Source organism: Oreochromis aureus, linkage group 7 (genome assembly GCF_013358895.1).
Source record: "Oreochromis aureus strain Israel breed Guangdong linkage group 7, ZZ_aureus, whole genome shotgun sequence".
Lineage (NCBI taxonomy): Eukaryota > Metazoa > Chordata > Actinopteri > Cichliformes > Cichlidae > Oreochromis > Oreochromis aureus.
The window spans coordinates 36,371,522-36,388,888 of record NC_052948.1 but is presented as its reverse complement, the minus strand read 5'-3'; the positions used below and the strand labels follow the sequence as shown (position 1 = coordinate 36,388,888).

Genomic DNA, 17,367 nt, shown 5'->3' with positions numbered 1-17,367 from the left:
TCTGAGCTACTCCCCTCTTTCAATCTGTGCCAAAGAAAGGACATTTTTCACCCTCCTGAAACATGTTCCTGGTTCATGTGTGAATGTTGAGGGGGAGGATGAGCACACAAGGTGGATGTGACACGAATCCACTGGCAGTGCACAGATATGGCACGGAGAACAATAACAGAGGAATGATCTAGACTGCACATTGAGCTAATGCAGTGAGGGTTATGCAAATGAGTGTGCTGCTGCTTGCTGTAAAGCTACAGCCTAGAGGGGATTCTGTGAATCTACCCTAAACTTTTTTTGTATCTGTGATAAATCCATATTTTGTCCTTTCTAATTTTTCCTTGTTGGAAAGCTAGAGTAGGAATTTAATAAATATGACCAGATGTACAATGGAAGGAGCTGAGAAAGTAGTGAAAAGTCTTCCCTTGACCCTTTTTCTTATTGGCCTTCAAGATGTATAAATATAATAACTCATCGTTAAGTGTTGGATTGTGTAATAATACTTAGTTTCCTTTTTTTCACTGGTTAAAAATTGATTTGTTGAGTATCTAGTGGCAGGGAAAGAACTATATGGTTTTGGTGACTTTTTCATTCACCATTTTCATTCTCCACCCAGGAGACTGAAAGAAACACGTCAAATGTCCTCTTACCAGAGTTCCAAAAACGTGACTTAAATCTGTGAAAGCAGATTTGAGATGGGACTTAGATTGGATAAAATTCCACTAAAATCCCAGTCCCCGTTGTGTGGCTTAATGTGCTTTTCGTGTTTTCATTTCGTGTTCCCCTCGGCAGTGAGTAAATGCGGTTGAAAAATGTGTCTGCTGAGCCAATAGCCGAGGTTCAACACGTGTGACCAGGTTAAAATAACATGAGATAAGCGGTGGAAAGAGTAAGTATCTGCTACTCAGCTGCTGAACACTTGATTTCGAAAACTTGAACCTCGAGGAAAGTGATCGACATTTCATATTCGGTATGGACTGCGCCGTGTGGTTTCGTCCACCCTTCTTCACGCGCTGCTCATTTCAAAGTTCACGCAGCGAGCCTCCAGTTTCTCCCCGTGTCGCTGCAGCCCGGTCTACGTTTGTGGGAGTACCCCCTGCGCAGGTCCCTTTTGCAGTGCAGATCCAGTAGTTGGAGTTGTACACCGAGCGCGAGAGGGAGAGGAAAGGAGTGTGAGCGCAGCAGCTGAGTGAGCAAACAGAGGTAGAGACATTAGGTTATCTTCGGAGACCATCACACATCGATCTGTCACTTTTACCGCTTTGAGCAAATTCTGTCTTCTTCGAGAAGTCAACAGCAGCAGCAGCAGCAGCGCCCTGGTCTGGTCTATTCGAGCAGCCGCCTTTAAAAAAAAAAAAGAAAACTCCCAAACGCGGTGGTTTCAGCTGGCATGAGCTAACCTACGAGTCAGACATGGAAACCAAACCATTCTTGTCATTGGGTAAGTTTGTTTGTTTAATGACATTGCCTCGTTTTAATATGAACGCGGTAGTTTTGTGATCGCACTAGAGTCCGTAGATTAGTGTGCAACGTGTCTTCGCTCTGCGTCTTTTTTTCTTTTTCTGTTATTTTTTTGCCCCCTTTTCTGTCTTTTGACAGCGCGTGGAGCGAGTTGCCAAAATGCATCAACACGTTTGGGGCTGTTGACGCGGCGGAGCGGCCGTGGCTGTACAGAATTTTACCTCCGACGCGGACTTGTAGTTTATCTTTGAGTCAAAGCAGACTTATCCTCGCGGTGTTGCGCTTATAATTCAGCTGTTTGAGCTGATGACATTTGGCTGTGATACAGAGTGACAACGCTCGCTGTAGAGCGCGCATTCCTCGCGTGCGCTGCTGTGAAATCAACTCTAGAAAGAAAAAAAGAAGCAAGAAAACTTTGCGCTTTGACTTTGGCCGTCGACACTTTTGTAAGTTTCATGAGGGGAAAAAATGCACACCGAGGTGAAGCTTTAAACTACGCCCGCAAGCGGGTATTGATAAATCATACGCGTAACAGACACATGTACCTTTCAAAGGACGGTCAATGTATTTATTTGTTTTTTGTTTTTGTTTTTAACTTATGTTACCATCCTTAAAGCAGCATATGCCTCGCTTTTGCGCTGTGGAAGTCTAGTGGTGCGTTGTGTTAAAGTGGCAGCCCTTAATAAAACATAAAGGAAAACAAAAAAAAAACGTGACTTGGTTTACCTCGCGGCTAAATTGACTTCCGTTTGTACTTGTGGTTTAAACAGGCAGTATAAAACTTGGCTTCTGAGCTCAAAACTCTCCTAAAATTGCCTGACATCTCCTAGCACACTGCTCAGGTAAAAGAACTACTGGCAACCTGAGGCCAGGCACACACAGGTGACACAGGTGTGGGAACCTCTGAGTATAGTTTTGTTTGTGTTATTTAAAGGAGGTGAATTTTCCAATTAAGATCTCAGTTTGTGAAGGGTACTGTATGTGACAAATGCCACATTAGTCACATTAATTTTTCCAGAAAATAGAGGAGTAAAGGAGAACAGGGTATTTATACAGGAGTAATAATTTCTAGTAGCTGATGCAACATATTTTTAATAAGTGCCTGTGTTTTTGTTTAGATCTACGGTTTAAATATTCGGGTCATTTACATTTCCAGCTTAAAGACATGGAACAAAGTAAATCATTAATTATGACTGCTACTGTAAGTTTGTCAAAGTGAATGAAACAGACCCTTGTCCCCTGTTCCAGACAGGCACAGAGCTGTAGGCAAGCCGTTTTTATTGTGTCTACTGCACTTTCATGGGGGCATCGTGTTACACCTTGACACATATCATCAGCTGCTTGTATGCACCAAGGAGATTCACAGGGACTTCTGAGGCACTGGGCGGCTTTCTTCAGTTACAGGGCTCGCTTGCTGACACTGTTGCCACAGCGCCCTTTATGTGGCTTCTCAGAAATACGCTAAACCGCCAGTGTGACACACACTGACAGGCTGTTATTACAGGTGCAAGTGTATTGTGTGTCCATGCTGAAAGTGATTCAAGTTTCACTTTACCTAATTGAGCACCAGAGTGGTCCGTGGAGTGTATATGGAAAACAAAGTGGTATCTGAAAGTCTGTGGTATCTGGTTGGTGTAAGGCTCAACACTTTCCCATCAGAGTTGGCCCACATCTTTCCCTTCAAGCTGCTCTACATGCTGTATCAGCAACTTCTTCATCGCCTATAGTCTTAATCTGTGTGTCCTTAAATTGCCGTTTATTTTTGCACTTGCTCTATCAAAGGTCCACTTGAGTGCTGATTGTTAATTCAAGGACGCCGTTATCTGCAAAGTCCTTGAATTTATTGATTAACCGCTTACCCGGGTAATTATCTGTCATACCGCATTAGAAATTGTGATATGCAACTGTTTCAGATGACACACAGTACATTTTACAATTATAGATCATTTGTTGGCTGTAATGACGACACCTCTCTTTGGCACCGTATGCTCAGTACAGGATGCTCATGCGCTGCCTAATCCCACTGTCTACCATCCTCCATTCATATCTGGCAATAAACTGTGACGACTGAACGGATGACATTAAAAGGAGAATGTGTCCTTTTGTCCTAGAATTACTGGGCTGAGAGTCTGTCAGTGAAATAAATATTTTTCCTGTGAAAGGAAAGGAGAGGTTTTTAACCATGCCGAATTCAGGTCTTTTTTCCCCTCCAAGTCATTTGCTCCATAAGTATTGAGTGTCTATTTGGTTGATTATTTCATGGCTAATATGTCAACATCTAGGAAGTTTTTCTTAATGAAATCTCACCAGCTAAATGTTGTGCGTGCCCAGCTATTACTGGTCATATTGACTTTTCTTTATCATTATTTATATCAGTGGTCGAAAATGAGAAGGTGGTGTAGAGTATGTTATTCACAGTGTAGTGCATTCAGAGGCACATTTGGACAATTAAATAAAATTGTCCGGATTACAGTAAGTCACAGACTACTGTAAGAAATGTAGAGCTGGATTTATAATTAATTGTGTATTTGATGCATCAAATATATGATTTCATCTGTTTCCAAACAGAAAAAAAGTCTTTAATAAAATAATTGATTTAATAAAAACAAAATAAAACAAATTGACAAGTATATCAGTTTGTGGTTTTCACATTTGCCTAACAAGTGAAAGATTCCTGGTTCGATCCCGGGAGGAGATCGTGGGAGCTGTTCACAAGGTGTGGTGACTCTTTGTGAATAAAACAGCGATAAAGTTCCATCTCCTTTTTGCTAATTTTAACCTGCCTCTCAGATCACTCAGATCAATTTTTAAAATAATTTTTGGCCCGCTTCATTTTAGATGTCGCCTGTCTAGTGCGTCGTGCTTCACAGAAACCAAAACCAAACAGATGCAGAATTTTAAAAAAAAAAGTTTGGTGATAGACGTTGCATGTACAGTGCAGGGTGTTACTTTTTATAATGAAACTTTGTTTTATTCAGACATGGTAGTCAAATTACTGTCTGTGTGGTAGCGATGGTGTAGAACTGAAAAAAGTTCAGTCAGACCTGTATTTCAAACAAGGCTACCTGGGCATACATTCCCAATAAACACAAGTATATTCCTAAACTATGTTGATGTAAAATTCTCATTTCCCTGTGTAGTCGTTAATGAGACTGAATTTGATGCCCTTTATTTAAAGCCATGGTTGCGTGATGCTTTGATCACAGTGCACACGTTTACGTTTGGGATGGACTTGACTAGCTGCATTCTTTTCCTAATTAATAGGTGTCACTACTAACAATAATACACTACTGCATCGTTGGAATGACAATAGAGAGAGTAACAATATGAAGTACATCATTCAGACACATGCACATCTTTAGGTTTTCAACAGTTTTCTACAAAAAAGTCTCATCTTTTCCAGCTGTTGCAGCAGTCTCCCTCCATGACTCATGCACCGTTGCCTTTTGCGCCACCTTTTCTGCGCATGAGGGTTCAAAAATTGGGAGATATCTGGCCAGCCAAAGTGGCACCAAAGTAAGCTGTAATCACATTACATGGTTGCAAGCACAAACTATGCTTAACACTATTGCAAAGCGTCTGATTGCTCACTCTAGGCCTGCTGAAGAGGTGTTTGTTGTTTTTCCCAAGTTCAATGGAGCTGAACTCTTTGGTGCTTTCTGTTTGAGGGAGCATAAGGTACCCCCATCATACAAAGTCACAGATGTGCACAATCAATGAAGTTCATGGTGTTTGATGAAAAAGTGAGATTTGCGGTGGTAGTGGTTGATGAGGGGGCGGGGTGGGGGTTCTGAAGGCTACATTCCTTTTCTGGCAGTAACTCAGGAACAAAGCGAATACTGCAAGAAGCTGTGCGTCTGGAAGGACGTGTGTGTGTGTGTGTGTGTGTGTGTGTGTGTGTGTGTGTGTGTGTGTGTGTGTGTGTGTGTGTGTGGCAGTGGTGGTGGGAGTGGGCTGATGGAATTACACTGCCAAAAGCATTTGGCCAAGTTTGTCTTTTACGGCCGTCCAGTTTTTTGTTCCTGATGTGATGCTTTTGCTCCCCTTTTGAGGAAAAAGGGGCTGCAGCTGTCATTTTTATTGGAGGGGTTTTATTGCAAGACTTAATGGCTTAAAGTGACATCTCTCTCTCTCCAGCTCCTTTCTCTTTTTCTCCTCTCTCAGTCTCACCCACAAGGCCTCTAACTCAAGCAAATCAAAGAAAATGTGCTCACCTTCTACGTGCCTGCCCTTCACTTTCCCACCCATCACCCATGCCATCATCCAGACCTAACTATATGAGAGGAAAAAAAAATAGATTTATGTTCAATTATGAGCACACCAAACACATGTAGACCAGAAAGGTTTTTTTGTTTTTTTAAAGGAACATCTGTGCTGATCAGTAATTATATTTCATGACTAAGAAGCCGCACTGGCTTCAGATAAAACCGTGCATATTTAGTCTGTCATGCTTTTCTCTCCATCTTTATTCTGCAGCCCACACTTGTTTATGTTCTAAACATAGTATGAATCAGAAAGTGCTTGGAGCCTTTCTAATGCACAAATCATGGAATGATTCAAAGGCTCGTTAATTATTTGTGTAAGAAGCTCCTTGCTCACAGGAGGTCTTTATTGATCGTGGCCGCACTGAACTTTGCACCACAGACCTTGACCTTTGCTCCCCATATACTTGATCATTTAAAGAATTTGCCTTTGGCATTTGATCTGGCCTTTAAAAATTTTAAAGACAGTAGCGCGTAGTCTTTCTTCATTTTCTTCACCTTTCTTTTTTGAGTATCTTTTTCTTCATTTTTTTTATATTCCTATCTTTTTGATAGGATCTGAGATAAACTAAGGATGAGTCTATTTATAAAATACTAATAGATGAGCACCACAGATGTTCAGAGCCCAAGGTGACCTTGACCCACTGCTTAAATGTTTTATTCAATCAAAGAGCTGAAAGCTTAAAAAAAAAAAAATCAATTTCCAATATATAAAAGCAGTAGCAAAAACGTACGTATTTTGGGCGCTTGAATGGGAGAATATTTCTATATATTATTCATGCAGCCACTAACTGCTTAATTGTTGTTGATTAAATCTACTTCATCATTTACAGCCACACTTTAGATGTTAGGAACTTGGTCGTTGCTGTGAGCACTTATGTGCTCTGTATTGCGATCTTGTGAGCTCGACTGGTCTCGGGGTTTATTGCAGGTCCTGAGAGTGTCTGAATGGCTTTTCTGTGGGCTGGCATTATTCAGGGTGCGTACAGCCACTCTTTTGAAGTGGAAACGGAGTCTCTGTGGGGATTTGACCAGATCACACTCATAATTCGAATTGAGAGCAAGGTCGGTTTGCCCTACTCAAGCCAAAACTCTCTTTTCTGTGTGCATCACAAAAAAGAAAAGGACGAGAAAGTTAATGCAGGCTGAGACGGAAACAATTAAAAGAAGGAATAACAAAAAGAGCGCTGGATGTTAGGCTTCTGTTATGAAATTAAGATGCTACGAGAAAACGGGGGCTGTCAGAAGCTAACTACCCTGTCCTCTTCTGCGCATCCCTCAAGTTGGCATATTTGCAGTAATGAAAACAACTGTCGACTCTGCTTCTGCGATTGCAGTAATGCATGAAAATAACTTGGCTGTTTAGCGGTTATGATGTGTTTATTAATTATGCTATGAGCACACATGCTTTGATGAGTATTCGCTCGGGAGTGAGGACGAAAGGAAAGAATCCTAGATATGCTGTGCTTCTCCGTGTCATTATACTTCCTCGTGCCCACTTGCTATTCCTCAAGCCACTAGTAATTGGCCCCAATGAGAACCACAGAATTTTTATTTATTTTTTAACAAATTGCTTAATTTGTTGAGTTTCATTTATACCTTTTTTCCTACAGATCCTTGCTTTTTATGTAGTTGGATGGCTGTATTACCATTCATTTGTTAACTGATCAATAACCAAACATGTCCCACATGCGTCCATATGTATAATATGTACATGTACACACAGGCTGCCACAGCAGAAACAGAGCAAGGTGATTAAGATTGTCTCATGCTGCTCCATCGCAGTTTCTTTTTGAGGTCACGAGCAGTGAAAGGTGTCCCAGCGTGTCCCACGCTCTCCTTTCTCCTCACCAACACCATCACCAACCCTGTTACGATGTCTGTCACCTTGCCAGATACCACGGGGGTGGACTTTCATGCACTGCTGGGCGCAAGGCCACGGAAATCCCAGAGCATGCGAAACACCCTGGTTATGTTCTGTATGTGCAAGTATGACTCTGTGTCAGTGGGCGGATGTTTGGGTGCAAGACAAGGCAGCAGTTTTGAGAGCAAAGAGTGAGAGTTATGTCCATTCTCACCTGTGCACCATCAAATGTGTATCTTGACTGACATCGGCCTCCTCTGCTACCTACTTTCTTGTGCTTCGGATTGCCTTGTTCGGCTTGTTTATTTAAGCCTAATGTTCAAATGCTGTATTTGCATATGTTATATGCATAGGTGATGGTTTTTAAGTTTATTTTGTATTTTTTGTATTTTTATTTTTTAAGTTTATTGGTGAGCTAGTACACCATGGCGGGTGACGACAACAAAAGGCTGAAAACAGTTTGGCAATATTTCATGGCTGCTTTTCTTTCTATGCTTGCAGATTGAGCTTAACTGAGTTGACACGACTGAAAAGCTCAGACGATGATGTTTTCCTCGCCGGGCTTCTCTCTATCTCACTCTCTTTAAAATGGGAGTAACACTTTTATTACACTTAGGATTACATAATGAGTTTTTGTTAACTTGATTAATGTAATTTCACTTCCTCTGTCTTTTATCAGCTTCACTCCACACACGGCTCATGTGTTGGAGTAACAGTGACAGTGAGAGTAGTAAAAAGAGAAAGGTGCAGTTGTAAATGACAGTCAGTTGTAAATGACAGTCGTAGTCACTGCAGTAATGTGACTCTCACTGAATAAATATCAATTCACAAATGTATATGTTTGGATATAATTTATATGTATATATTCACACATAAAAGAATGATCCCCAGATTTTAATTTGAATCACAAACTTTATCCCTCAGTTGTTGTTCTCTACTGCCATGAAATGAAATGAGCCAAGCTGGACTCACAGTGTCAAATCTGAGACAAGCTCTCAAACTCAAACTTCAAATTTAGTAATTTCTTCTTTTTCTGAGAGAGACAGAGAATCTGTATATGCATGCTTTGAACACACGGAGAAGCTTTTGAAACTGGAAAATTAACTTGTGCGAATAGTCAGAATATAAAATAGACCCAGACAGAATAAGGCGTAGTGGCCTATGGGTGCAAACACGGGTACCTTATAATAGCCAGTGACTCACTTCTCTAAGGTTGTGTTTCTGCTGTCTACACATTTTCAGGGGACCTCATAGATTTAATGTTGTCCCAGTGTTAATCAGAAAAAATGGTATTATCAAGTATTGTAATATTCCCACAATAAAAGAAAAGTTCCGAAGCTTATTTTCTTCCCTGTCTAGAAAACTCGTTAACTCCTCATAAGCCCTTTTTATTTTAACAGTTCTTCACCTTAGGAGCTCAAGCATCTTTTCAACCAACTTTTATTAGGATTTATCCTAAATTTTAGGGGGAATTGATGGAACATTGTATTACTTTTTGGAATTGCATCATTAGCACTAATTGAAGCACTATGATGCGGCATTGTACAATCATATTACGAGACCTACTCATTAATAATTTGTGCTATTGTATCAGAACAAACGCTTCTGCTTACTTGACAAATATGACATTACGGATTTTATTGGCCATTTGTTTGGAAAATTAGCAGTGGTCACCGTAAACAATGAATGTCCTCATATCAGCTAAATGACTGTGCTTGTTGTTCACAACAGCCTCAATTGCAGAAAATGATTATATTGTTGATAGTGGCAGTTTTACAGTAGCCACGAGCAAGACTGTTCTTTTTTTTCCCTGTATTGATTACTATACCCTATACATTTGCTCCCAGTTGCCACACACTCCAAATGTCCACATTTGCATTAACTGCCATTCTGTTCAGTTTCTCTAAATATGGAGATTACAGCACTCTATTTTCTTTGTGTTATTGTAGGGTCGTTACCTTACAATATAAAGAGCCTTGAGGCAACTGTTGTTGTGGTTTGGTGCTCTATAAACATATAAAAACAAAAATTTTGAAATATAATATATAAATATGTAAAAATTGAATTCCATTGAATTGAATAAATCTTAAAAAATAAAAGTGATTTTTATATTGCCAGTCTTGTGTTGCCAGTAACTTAAAGAAATCTATAGTTTATTATTTTTTTTAGTTCTTTTTGTTTTTCTTTTCCTTGGAGTCTTTCCTGCTGGAATTGAGGATAGTTGAAGCGACTGTCCAGCTAGAGTAGTTTCTCATCCTATAACTGTGAGCTCTCAAAATACCAGGCATTAGGAAGTTTTGTTCCACTTTCATGCCCACCTTAGAATAAAAGAACTGGATTTGGGCACAACTTCTGCAGAGGCCCTTTAAATCTGCCTGGAAGATTAAAGGCTGTGACTGCAATTATGATAAACAGTAGATCTATTACAGGAACTACCTTCCAGTCGATGTTACTGATGAGTGTGAAGATATGGAGGGATATTAGCATACGGAAGAAGATTGACAAAGGTCAGCTCAGATTTAGACTCGCAGCCTAAATATGTTTGTGTCTAACAAGTCGGAGCTTTCGCACTATTTCCACAGATTTTCATGCATGAAAGATACAAGTGCAGAATGATAACATGTGAGATAACAGGGTTCCTCTGTAGGCTTTTCGACCGCCTGCGGTAGTGAAAGACCGATTAACTGTTTGTTGACGCCTACAGGTCTAGCATGTTCATACATCCGCCCAGACTGTGGCCTCCTGGCTTAACAACACACACCTGTGTGCATGTGCACATGTAGACATGAACATGTGCAGATAGTCTGGAGGGTTTTGTCACCTGTGGTTACAGACCATGCTACAGCCGTCTGGTTTTAGGAATGTACTCAATGGTGCAAAAGTGGAAGGCTGTTAAGAGCGGAGGGGGAGGAAGGGCTGTCTATCTAGAAAGGATTAAAACACACACACACACACACACACACACACACACACACACACACACACACACACACACACACACACACACACACACACACACACACACACACAAAGGGCAGTGCTAATATCACATAAAGACAGATGGATTTAGTGTGCTAATTATTCCACTTTTGAAAAGCACCGCATGCTTTCAAATATAACATTGCTCTACGAGTGACATTTCATCAGGAGCACTTAGGTGGCTGTTCACGCCCTTCAGCCTCAATATTCAGTGTATTTATTATAATCTATTTTAGTATTTTACTGTCCCATTTGGGAAATTTGCTTTGCAGACAGGCCTTGCAATAAAACCACACTGTAGAACCATTTAATACAAAACAATAAGGCCGCATATAACTAGACAGCCGTGAAACGCATAGTAAATTGCTCTAATATAAACCCATCTTGACCACGGTGAGTCCACAATACTGGGTGCACTTATTTCTTTTTTTAACTGAGCAAGGCTACTTAGCTACTCTAGAGTAGAATGAATGAATGCAGAAAGCGCATCAAGTGAATACCGAGTTAAATGCCTATTTAAAAAACCCCTCATTGTGCAACCAAGGAAAACATTCAGGATAATGTAAATGGATTATATACATGGCTTTACATCTCTGCCTGAGTACGGCAAGTAAGGTTTTTTTTTTCCTCTTTCACTCTCCCACATAATCTAGAATATTGTTTGTGCTATTTAGGGGAAGAGTGTTGAAAAACCAGGTTTACTAGACAGACAGACAGGCAAGCGTGCAGGTGCTGGCCGTGTCTTTGTCGTCAGCATTCTGCATACCAAAGTGCTGACAGTTGCCTGCATGAACGGCTCTGACAAGTTCAACTATCATTTGGGATGCTTACTTCTGTTTTTAGCCCAGAACTGGAAACGGGAGAAGGCTGACGATTAAACAGAACTGATCTGAGCATTGAGTTGTTGTTATTGGCAGGGCAGTGTTCAGCTGTTTAGATGTGTCTGTGTGCGCAAGCATGCACTCGGTCTTCAGCTTTCATATCAGATATTGTTCACTATATACATTGACTCATGTCAGTTTTTCATGACTAGCTGAAGGTGTTAATCTCGCCACTATTTTAAAAATATATTTGAGGATCCAAAAGCGGTTTCTGCCTGTGGTTGAGCATGCACATTTCATTGTGTACAAGTCTGCGCATGTTGGCTTTTGTATGCCGTCGGGATGATTAACTGATGCTACAGCGTGTATGTACTGCGGGAGGAGTCCCCAACGCTGATTCATGAAGTGGTATATGTGGAGCAGATGGGAATCAGTGTGCTGTCTGGGAGAAGTAAGGTCAGGGGTTGTGGCTGGGTCACACTCTGTGGGAGAGGAGCATGCTCAGCAGAGATGACAGTGATTGTATGTAAGTGAGGGGAAGGGAGAGGTGATGGTAAGGGTGAAAATGAAAAAAAGAAAAACAGATCAGTGTGAAGTCAGGGAAGAGAAAGCAGGAAGCATGTTGCCTTTATTTTGGTCCTGCTTCGCTCAGTGCATGACTTCTTTCCTCATCAGCGCAGCTATTGTTAGTAACAGAGTTAATTGTTAATTGATCCAAAGAGCGATTAAAAAGAGACAGCTAATCTCCGTCTGTGTGACACACGCACACACACTCACACACATACGGACTGTAGAGAATGAGAGTGGATGTTTATTACAGGATCTAGTGGATGCTAAGGTGCCGTGGGGGCTATTAAAGCCCTCACTTAAAAGGGACTATCAGGGAACAAAGATGTGTGCTGCTTGGAGGAGGAAGGGGTAGAGGGGCTGGAAAAAGAGAGCGAGAGAGAGAGAGGCCAGGCAAAGAAAGCAAAGCCCTTGGAAGAGTGAGCAGAAGGAGGGAATAAACAAAGTGAGCACATCTGGATTGCCTCAGCAGAATATTTGTGCAACATCTGGAAAAATTCCCTGGAATTTAAGGCTCCCCTCCTTTCATTTCATTTTTTTTTCTGCTTTTAACTTCTTCTGTGTCTTTTTTTTTCTCTTCTTCTTTTTTGCATCTTCAAAGTGTCTTACCTTCTTGCAGCATGCATGTAAATACTCCCTAAGTAATGCATGTGGAGCCCTTGTAGACTTTATAGCTGCCCAAATTGGGCCCATGTGACCAACTCCCCTTTGTGCCGAGCTGGGCTAATTAAGTGGCAGAGAAGTGAGAGGGCACCCGGCTGTGGATCCAGACTTAGGCCAGACCCGCGCCAAACACAGCTCCTCATAAAAACTAAGGAAAAAGGAAAAGAATTCCTCCACTTTTTAAACTTTTACTTGTAGTGCTAAAAAAAAACATATATATGTATATAAATAAAGGTGTTGATTTGTTCTCACCCGAACTACCGTACTTTTCTGGTATAGCTGTGAAAGGGCCACTGTATGTGATGACAGAAACACAAACAGGCTTTGTGTTACTTGAAAAACATTTTCTTTCTTTTTTTCTTTTCTTTATGTGGTTTGTTGTCATTGAACAAAAAATACGAAGAATGTTTTCACAAGCCTTCCTTTCAGATGTAGTGTCCAAAGTCGGCCCGAAAGACCTTAGTATTTAATCAACGCCTCAACTTGCTTTGCATCACTTAGTTTTCACAGAGTCTGCAGTACTCTGTTCAGCTAAGAGGCCCTTACAGTACATTACAGATGCACAACCAGGCTTTTGTCTGTCTCCTCGGTGAGATCACAAGAGCGGTTCTCTCCCCTCTCATCACTGGTGAAGCAAGCCTGTGTTCATTAGTGATTAAGATTCAGATGGGCTCTAAGCACCTTCTGTCTTACCTGAGCGAGGCTCCTCGTGGGTCGGCGGCGCTGACAGGCAGGTAGCTCTCTTAGAGTACAGAGGAGAGCACAGAGGTACATGCTAATGTGGCAACTGTGCTGATCAAAAGGGATGCATCGTTGGGCTCCTTCTGATGGGCTTACTTATGTGGGGCCCCCTTGAGAGCTACAGTATGCACAGGCAGGAGCAGGGCAGTGATCATTGAAAGAAAGAAAGGGGGATAGAGGAAGAGAGATGGTGAGTGGAGGGGAAGAAAGAGATACTTATAAAGAGGGGGGGGGGATAAATGACAGGCATTTCTCCCTTCATCAGGAAAGATGAAGGGAGAAATGTAGGGAATACAGAGCAGTTAGTCTCCAATCAGTAAGGTAATGAATCAACATAGCCTTTGACTGAAACGTTCTCAGTTTTAGGCCTTGGAAATAATCATAATTATTTGTTACAGCTATTACAATCATCTCGCTCAGCCTGTTTTTATGTTGATCTAGTTTCCTTTATTATCTGGTGTCTGACAACAAATATGCTGCCAGTCATTTGTGTTTCTATGAGGACACTGAGCTGATTTTGTCTTCTTTTTTCTCCCCTACGTTACTCTGCAGCTGAGCTACATCTTTCTGCCTGGCTGAGCTGACAAGTTGCACGTCCTTCTAGGAATGCTGATGTTGATGATACTAATGTGTGTCTGTGTGATGTTAGCTTACAGTGCATTCTAATACTTATTTTAAATATTGATATCATTTCGTAGTGGAGGAACATGTAAAAAGAAAAAAATAGAAATGTAGTGAGTTTAGTCAGAGGGTTGTGCTTTCTTTAAAATTTGAATCTAACGGCCTGAGGGAATGAGGATGAGTGGACATACACACTACCTTGACATCAAGCTACACTAGAAAACATTGTCCACATGCCTTAAGGCCATTGTATTTAAACACATCTCTGCGTGGTCCTGCAGAATGACCTTGTTTTGGCTTGTCCACTTGCCCATCCTTTGATCCAAATTAACTTTGCTCCTTTGGACCCCAGTTTTTGAAAGGGGGCACCACTGCTCAGCGCTAAACCAATATGACGGTCTGTCTCTCTTGGTCAGTAATTGTTATTTGAGATAAGAGTTTTTACCCTGGAAGGCAGATTTAGTATTTTTGGAGCAGTCTTGCGCTTCACTGGCTCATCATATCTTGCGGTTTCTGCAGGTAGACATGCGAGTGATGTCATCCATGGCATTTAGGTAGCTTCCGAAAGGTGCCTCTCACCTATTAACCTGGAGCTCCCCACGCTATCAAAAAAAGGGCTTCGTTCTTATTGATGTCGTTTTTTGTGCACCTTAGGGCCTGTGCTTAAACACACATACAAAACACACACACGGTAAAACTTCAAATAAATCTTTTAAGGTTAACCAGAGAGTTTTACTTTTACATCATAAATGACTCTAATATATACACCAAGTCAACTGATTGTTTAGATTTGGGTAAGTAATTAGTTATAAACCTTAAATTCCAAGGCTGTACACGCTGTGAGGTGCAGATCTGTGGAAACATAAACAATGTCAAAATAAAATATTAGATTATATCTTGCAGTCTTATTTTTAAAAAATTCAAACAAAAAAACAAAAAACTCTGATTTTCCATTCTAGTATCCCTGTTACAACTAACGAAACGTGCTTTTGGCAACTAAAGGATAAACATGATGTTGCTTAGCAGTTAATATTTATAGTAAGAAGAGTTTCTGTTTAAGAGGATTAAACAAAACTAAATTCCTCATTAATTTGTTGGAAATCATTAAAATCTAAAAATAGATAATTATGCTTTGTTTTCATTTGAACCATTTCACTTTATTTAGAAAGGTAATTAAATGGACTGGCACTTATGAAGCACTTTTCTACTCAATTTGAAGTTCTAACATTCACACCATCTGATGGATCAAACCACCAACCTTCTGAAACGCCCTCTCTGTCTCCTGAGCCTCTGCTTCCCCAAATATTTGTGTCAGATATGTCACAGATGAATAATTTCTTTGCTGTTGTTGTAGATCTAATAGAAAATGCACAGAGCTGGGCCCCTGACCTCAAAACCTGAGGGTCAAACCGATCAGAGCCAAAGGGGCACATGTTGGTCTGGATACTGGTGTTACATTACATCACATCGATTGGCTTTCATTTCCTGGAAAATCTCCAGTTAGACAGGAAGTGACAGATTTCAGTCCATTGACCAGCTTTTTTCTCCCTCTCTCACACCCACCCACACACACACATACACACTTATGTTTCCGCTGTGTATCTCCTCTTCTCGACCGACCACAGAGTCACAGTGAATGAATGATTGGTATTCCACATACTGGGCTTCAGGGGATTGACTGAGCTTATGACCAGCTTAGCCTGCAGTTCTGTGCTTGATTGGCAGCTGCAGTTTCCTCTTTCAGTGGAGTAGGGTGGATGGATGGTGGTGGAAATGATGGGTTGATGGGGTACCAGTGACATTTTGCACATCATGACATGCCATCCTGCATTACTCTATAAATGTCTCACTCATATTATTGCATTCAGACAAGCTCCAAGTAATGATGATGCCAGATCACTATTGAACTGCTTCATTTGGAGCCTGTTTTAGTCAGTGAAAATTTCACCAATTTTTATTTCCACTGTTAACTTCTTAACCTTCTTAAATATTATGATTATGACTAGTTTTGACATTTTTTTTTTAATTATTTTTTGTGGCATCTGCAATTGGTTTGCTAGTGGGCAATCACCTTGCTCTTATTTTGAAAGTTAAATTACCTCAACCCAGCCAGCCCCTACCTGCAGCCTGACCGGGTTCCTGTTGTGCCGACCTGCGGTGGGTGTGCCTCCTGCACACACATGCATGCAGGCAGCACCAGAATGCACCATGCTGTTTATGTGGTGTGTTTTGCATTTAGCCTTCGATAATATGAATATGAATCAATATATTCCTCAAGACCTGGTGTTCAGGCTTGCCGGCACACTTTTGCTGTCACACTGTAAGCGGTTAAAATACGTGACATCTTTGTTTTTGTAACATTTCACTGTCCTTTGCATTTACCCAGGATAATGGGCAGTGTATGTTACAGCCATTAGCCTGTCACAATGGAACCGTCTCCTGCTGGAACCGTGTCCCCTCCTGTTATGATCATTTTCATGCTATCGCAGGCTTTCGCTTTGTTTCCTGTCTCAGAGGGAACGGCTCGCTCAAGTCTTTAATGCTCTGTTTTTGTGCTCATTGAAAAGCCTCGCTTCCAACCAGCATACAGAGTAGCTACACACTTGCTATGCTGAGCCTCATTCCCCCATGGAAGAGAAATAATTTATAAAATGAAATCTACATTTGTTGTGTAAATGACCACATGCTGTAGGATATTTAATCCTGCCTGTAGTCAATCCCAGTCATGTGACTTGACCTAGTTCTCTATGCCTCCCACTGCCTGTCTCTCCCCTTTTTCTCTCTTTCTCACTTTCTTTTTTTCCATTGACTTGCTATCCCATTGTTTTTTCGCTGTCCATTTTTCACTTGTTTTTTGCCTCTTCTTTCTCATTTTATCTCCCAACATGTGGTCCATCCACGTGTTGGCAGCTGCTCCTTTACATGACTGATCCAGTGACTTGTCTTTTCCTTATGATGTGTCAATATCTTGTAACAATGTAGCTGACAACTTTGTCCTCGATTATGGACTTAAAACAAACCAACTTCAAAAAATGAGACATTTCTCATATGAAAGATGTGACGCCAACTTAGAGTTATTACTGAATTTATGACTTGTCCTTGACAGCCTACTAGAGTTTTTTCCATCAGCTTTTTTCTTATATGCACCATTTAACTTTGTCACTACAGGTGTGTTGGAAACACACTTTTCTTCAAGTTTTCTCCTTTTTCTCCTTTCTCTCTGTAAAAGCTAAGCTGAACTGTACACGTCCATCTGCCCTTAAACAGTATCAATAAGCTTGTTCTCCATTTGATTGTCATGCACGTGCATGCAAATGGAGTTTTGTTTTCTTATTCATTTGTAGACATTTTGTACATGTTGTCAGTTTTACCTATGCTAAGCTAAACATTGTTGTCA

The 17,367-nt window shown here is 40.9% G+C and overlaps 1 protein-coding gene across 6 annotated transcripts in view; it reads left to right on the top strand.

The window, feature by feature from the left end:
- The first annotated feature begins 979 nt into the window (after positions 1-979).
- Positions 980-17,367, top strand: part of rxraa (retinoid X receptor, alpha a) — a 106,331-nt gene continuing 89,943 nt past the window's right edge. Inside the window, exons 1-2 of one of the 6 annotated variants that reach the window (XM_039615244.1) lie at positions 980-1,194; positions 1,282-1,432. In XM_039615244.1, coding sequence (XP_039471178.1) covers positions 1,405-1,432 — 28 coding nt within the window. In that variant the 5' untranslated portion in view covers positions 980-1,194; positions 1,282-1,404. Of the gene's footprint in view, positions 1,433-17,367 lie in introns of all 6 variants that reach the window. The other 5 variants (XM_039615248.1, XM_039615243.1, XM_039615245.1 and 2 more) reach the window with 5 other exon arrangements.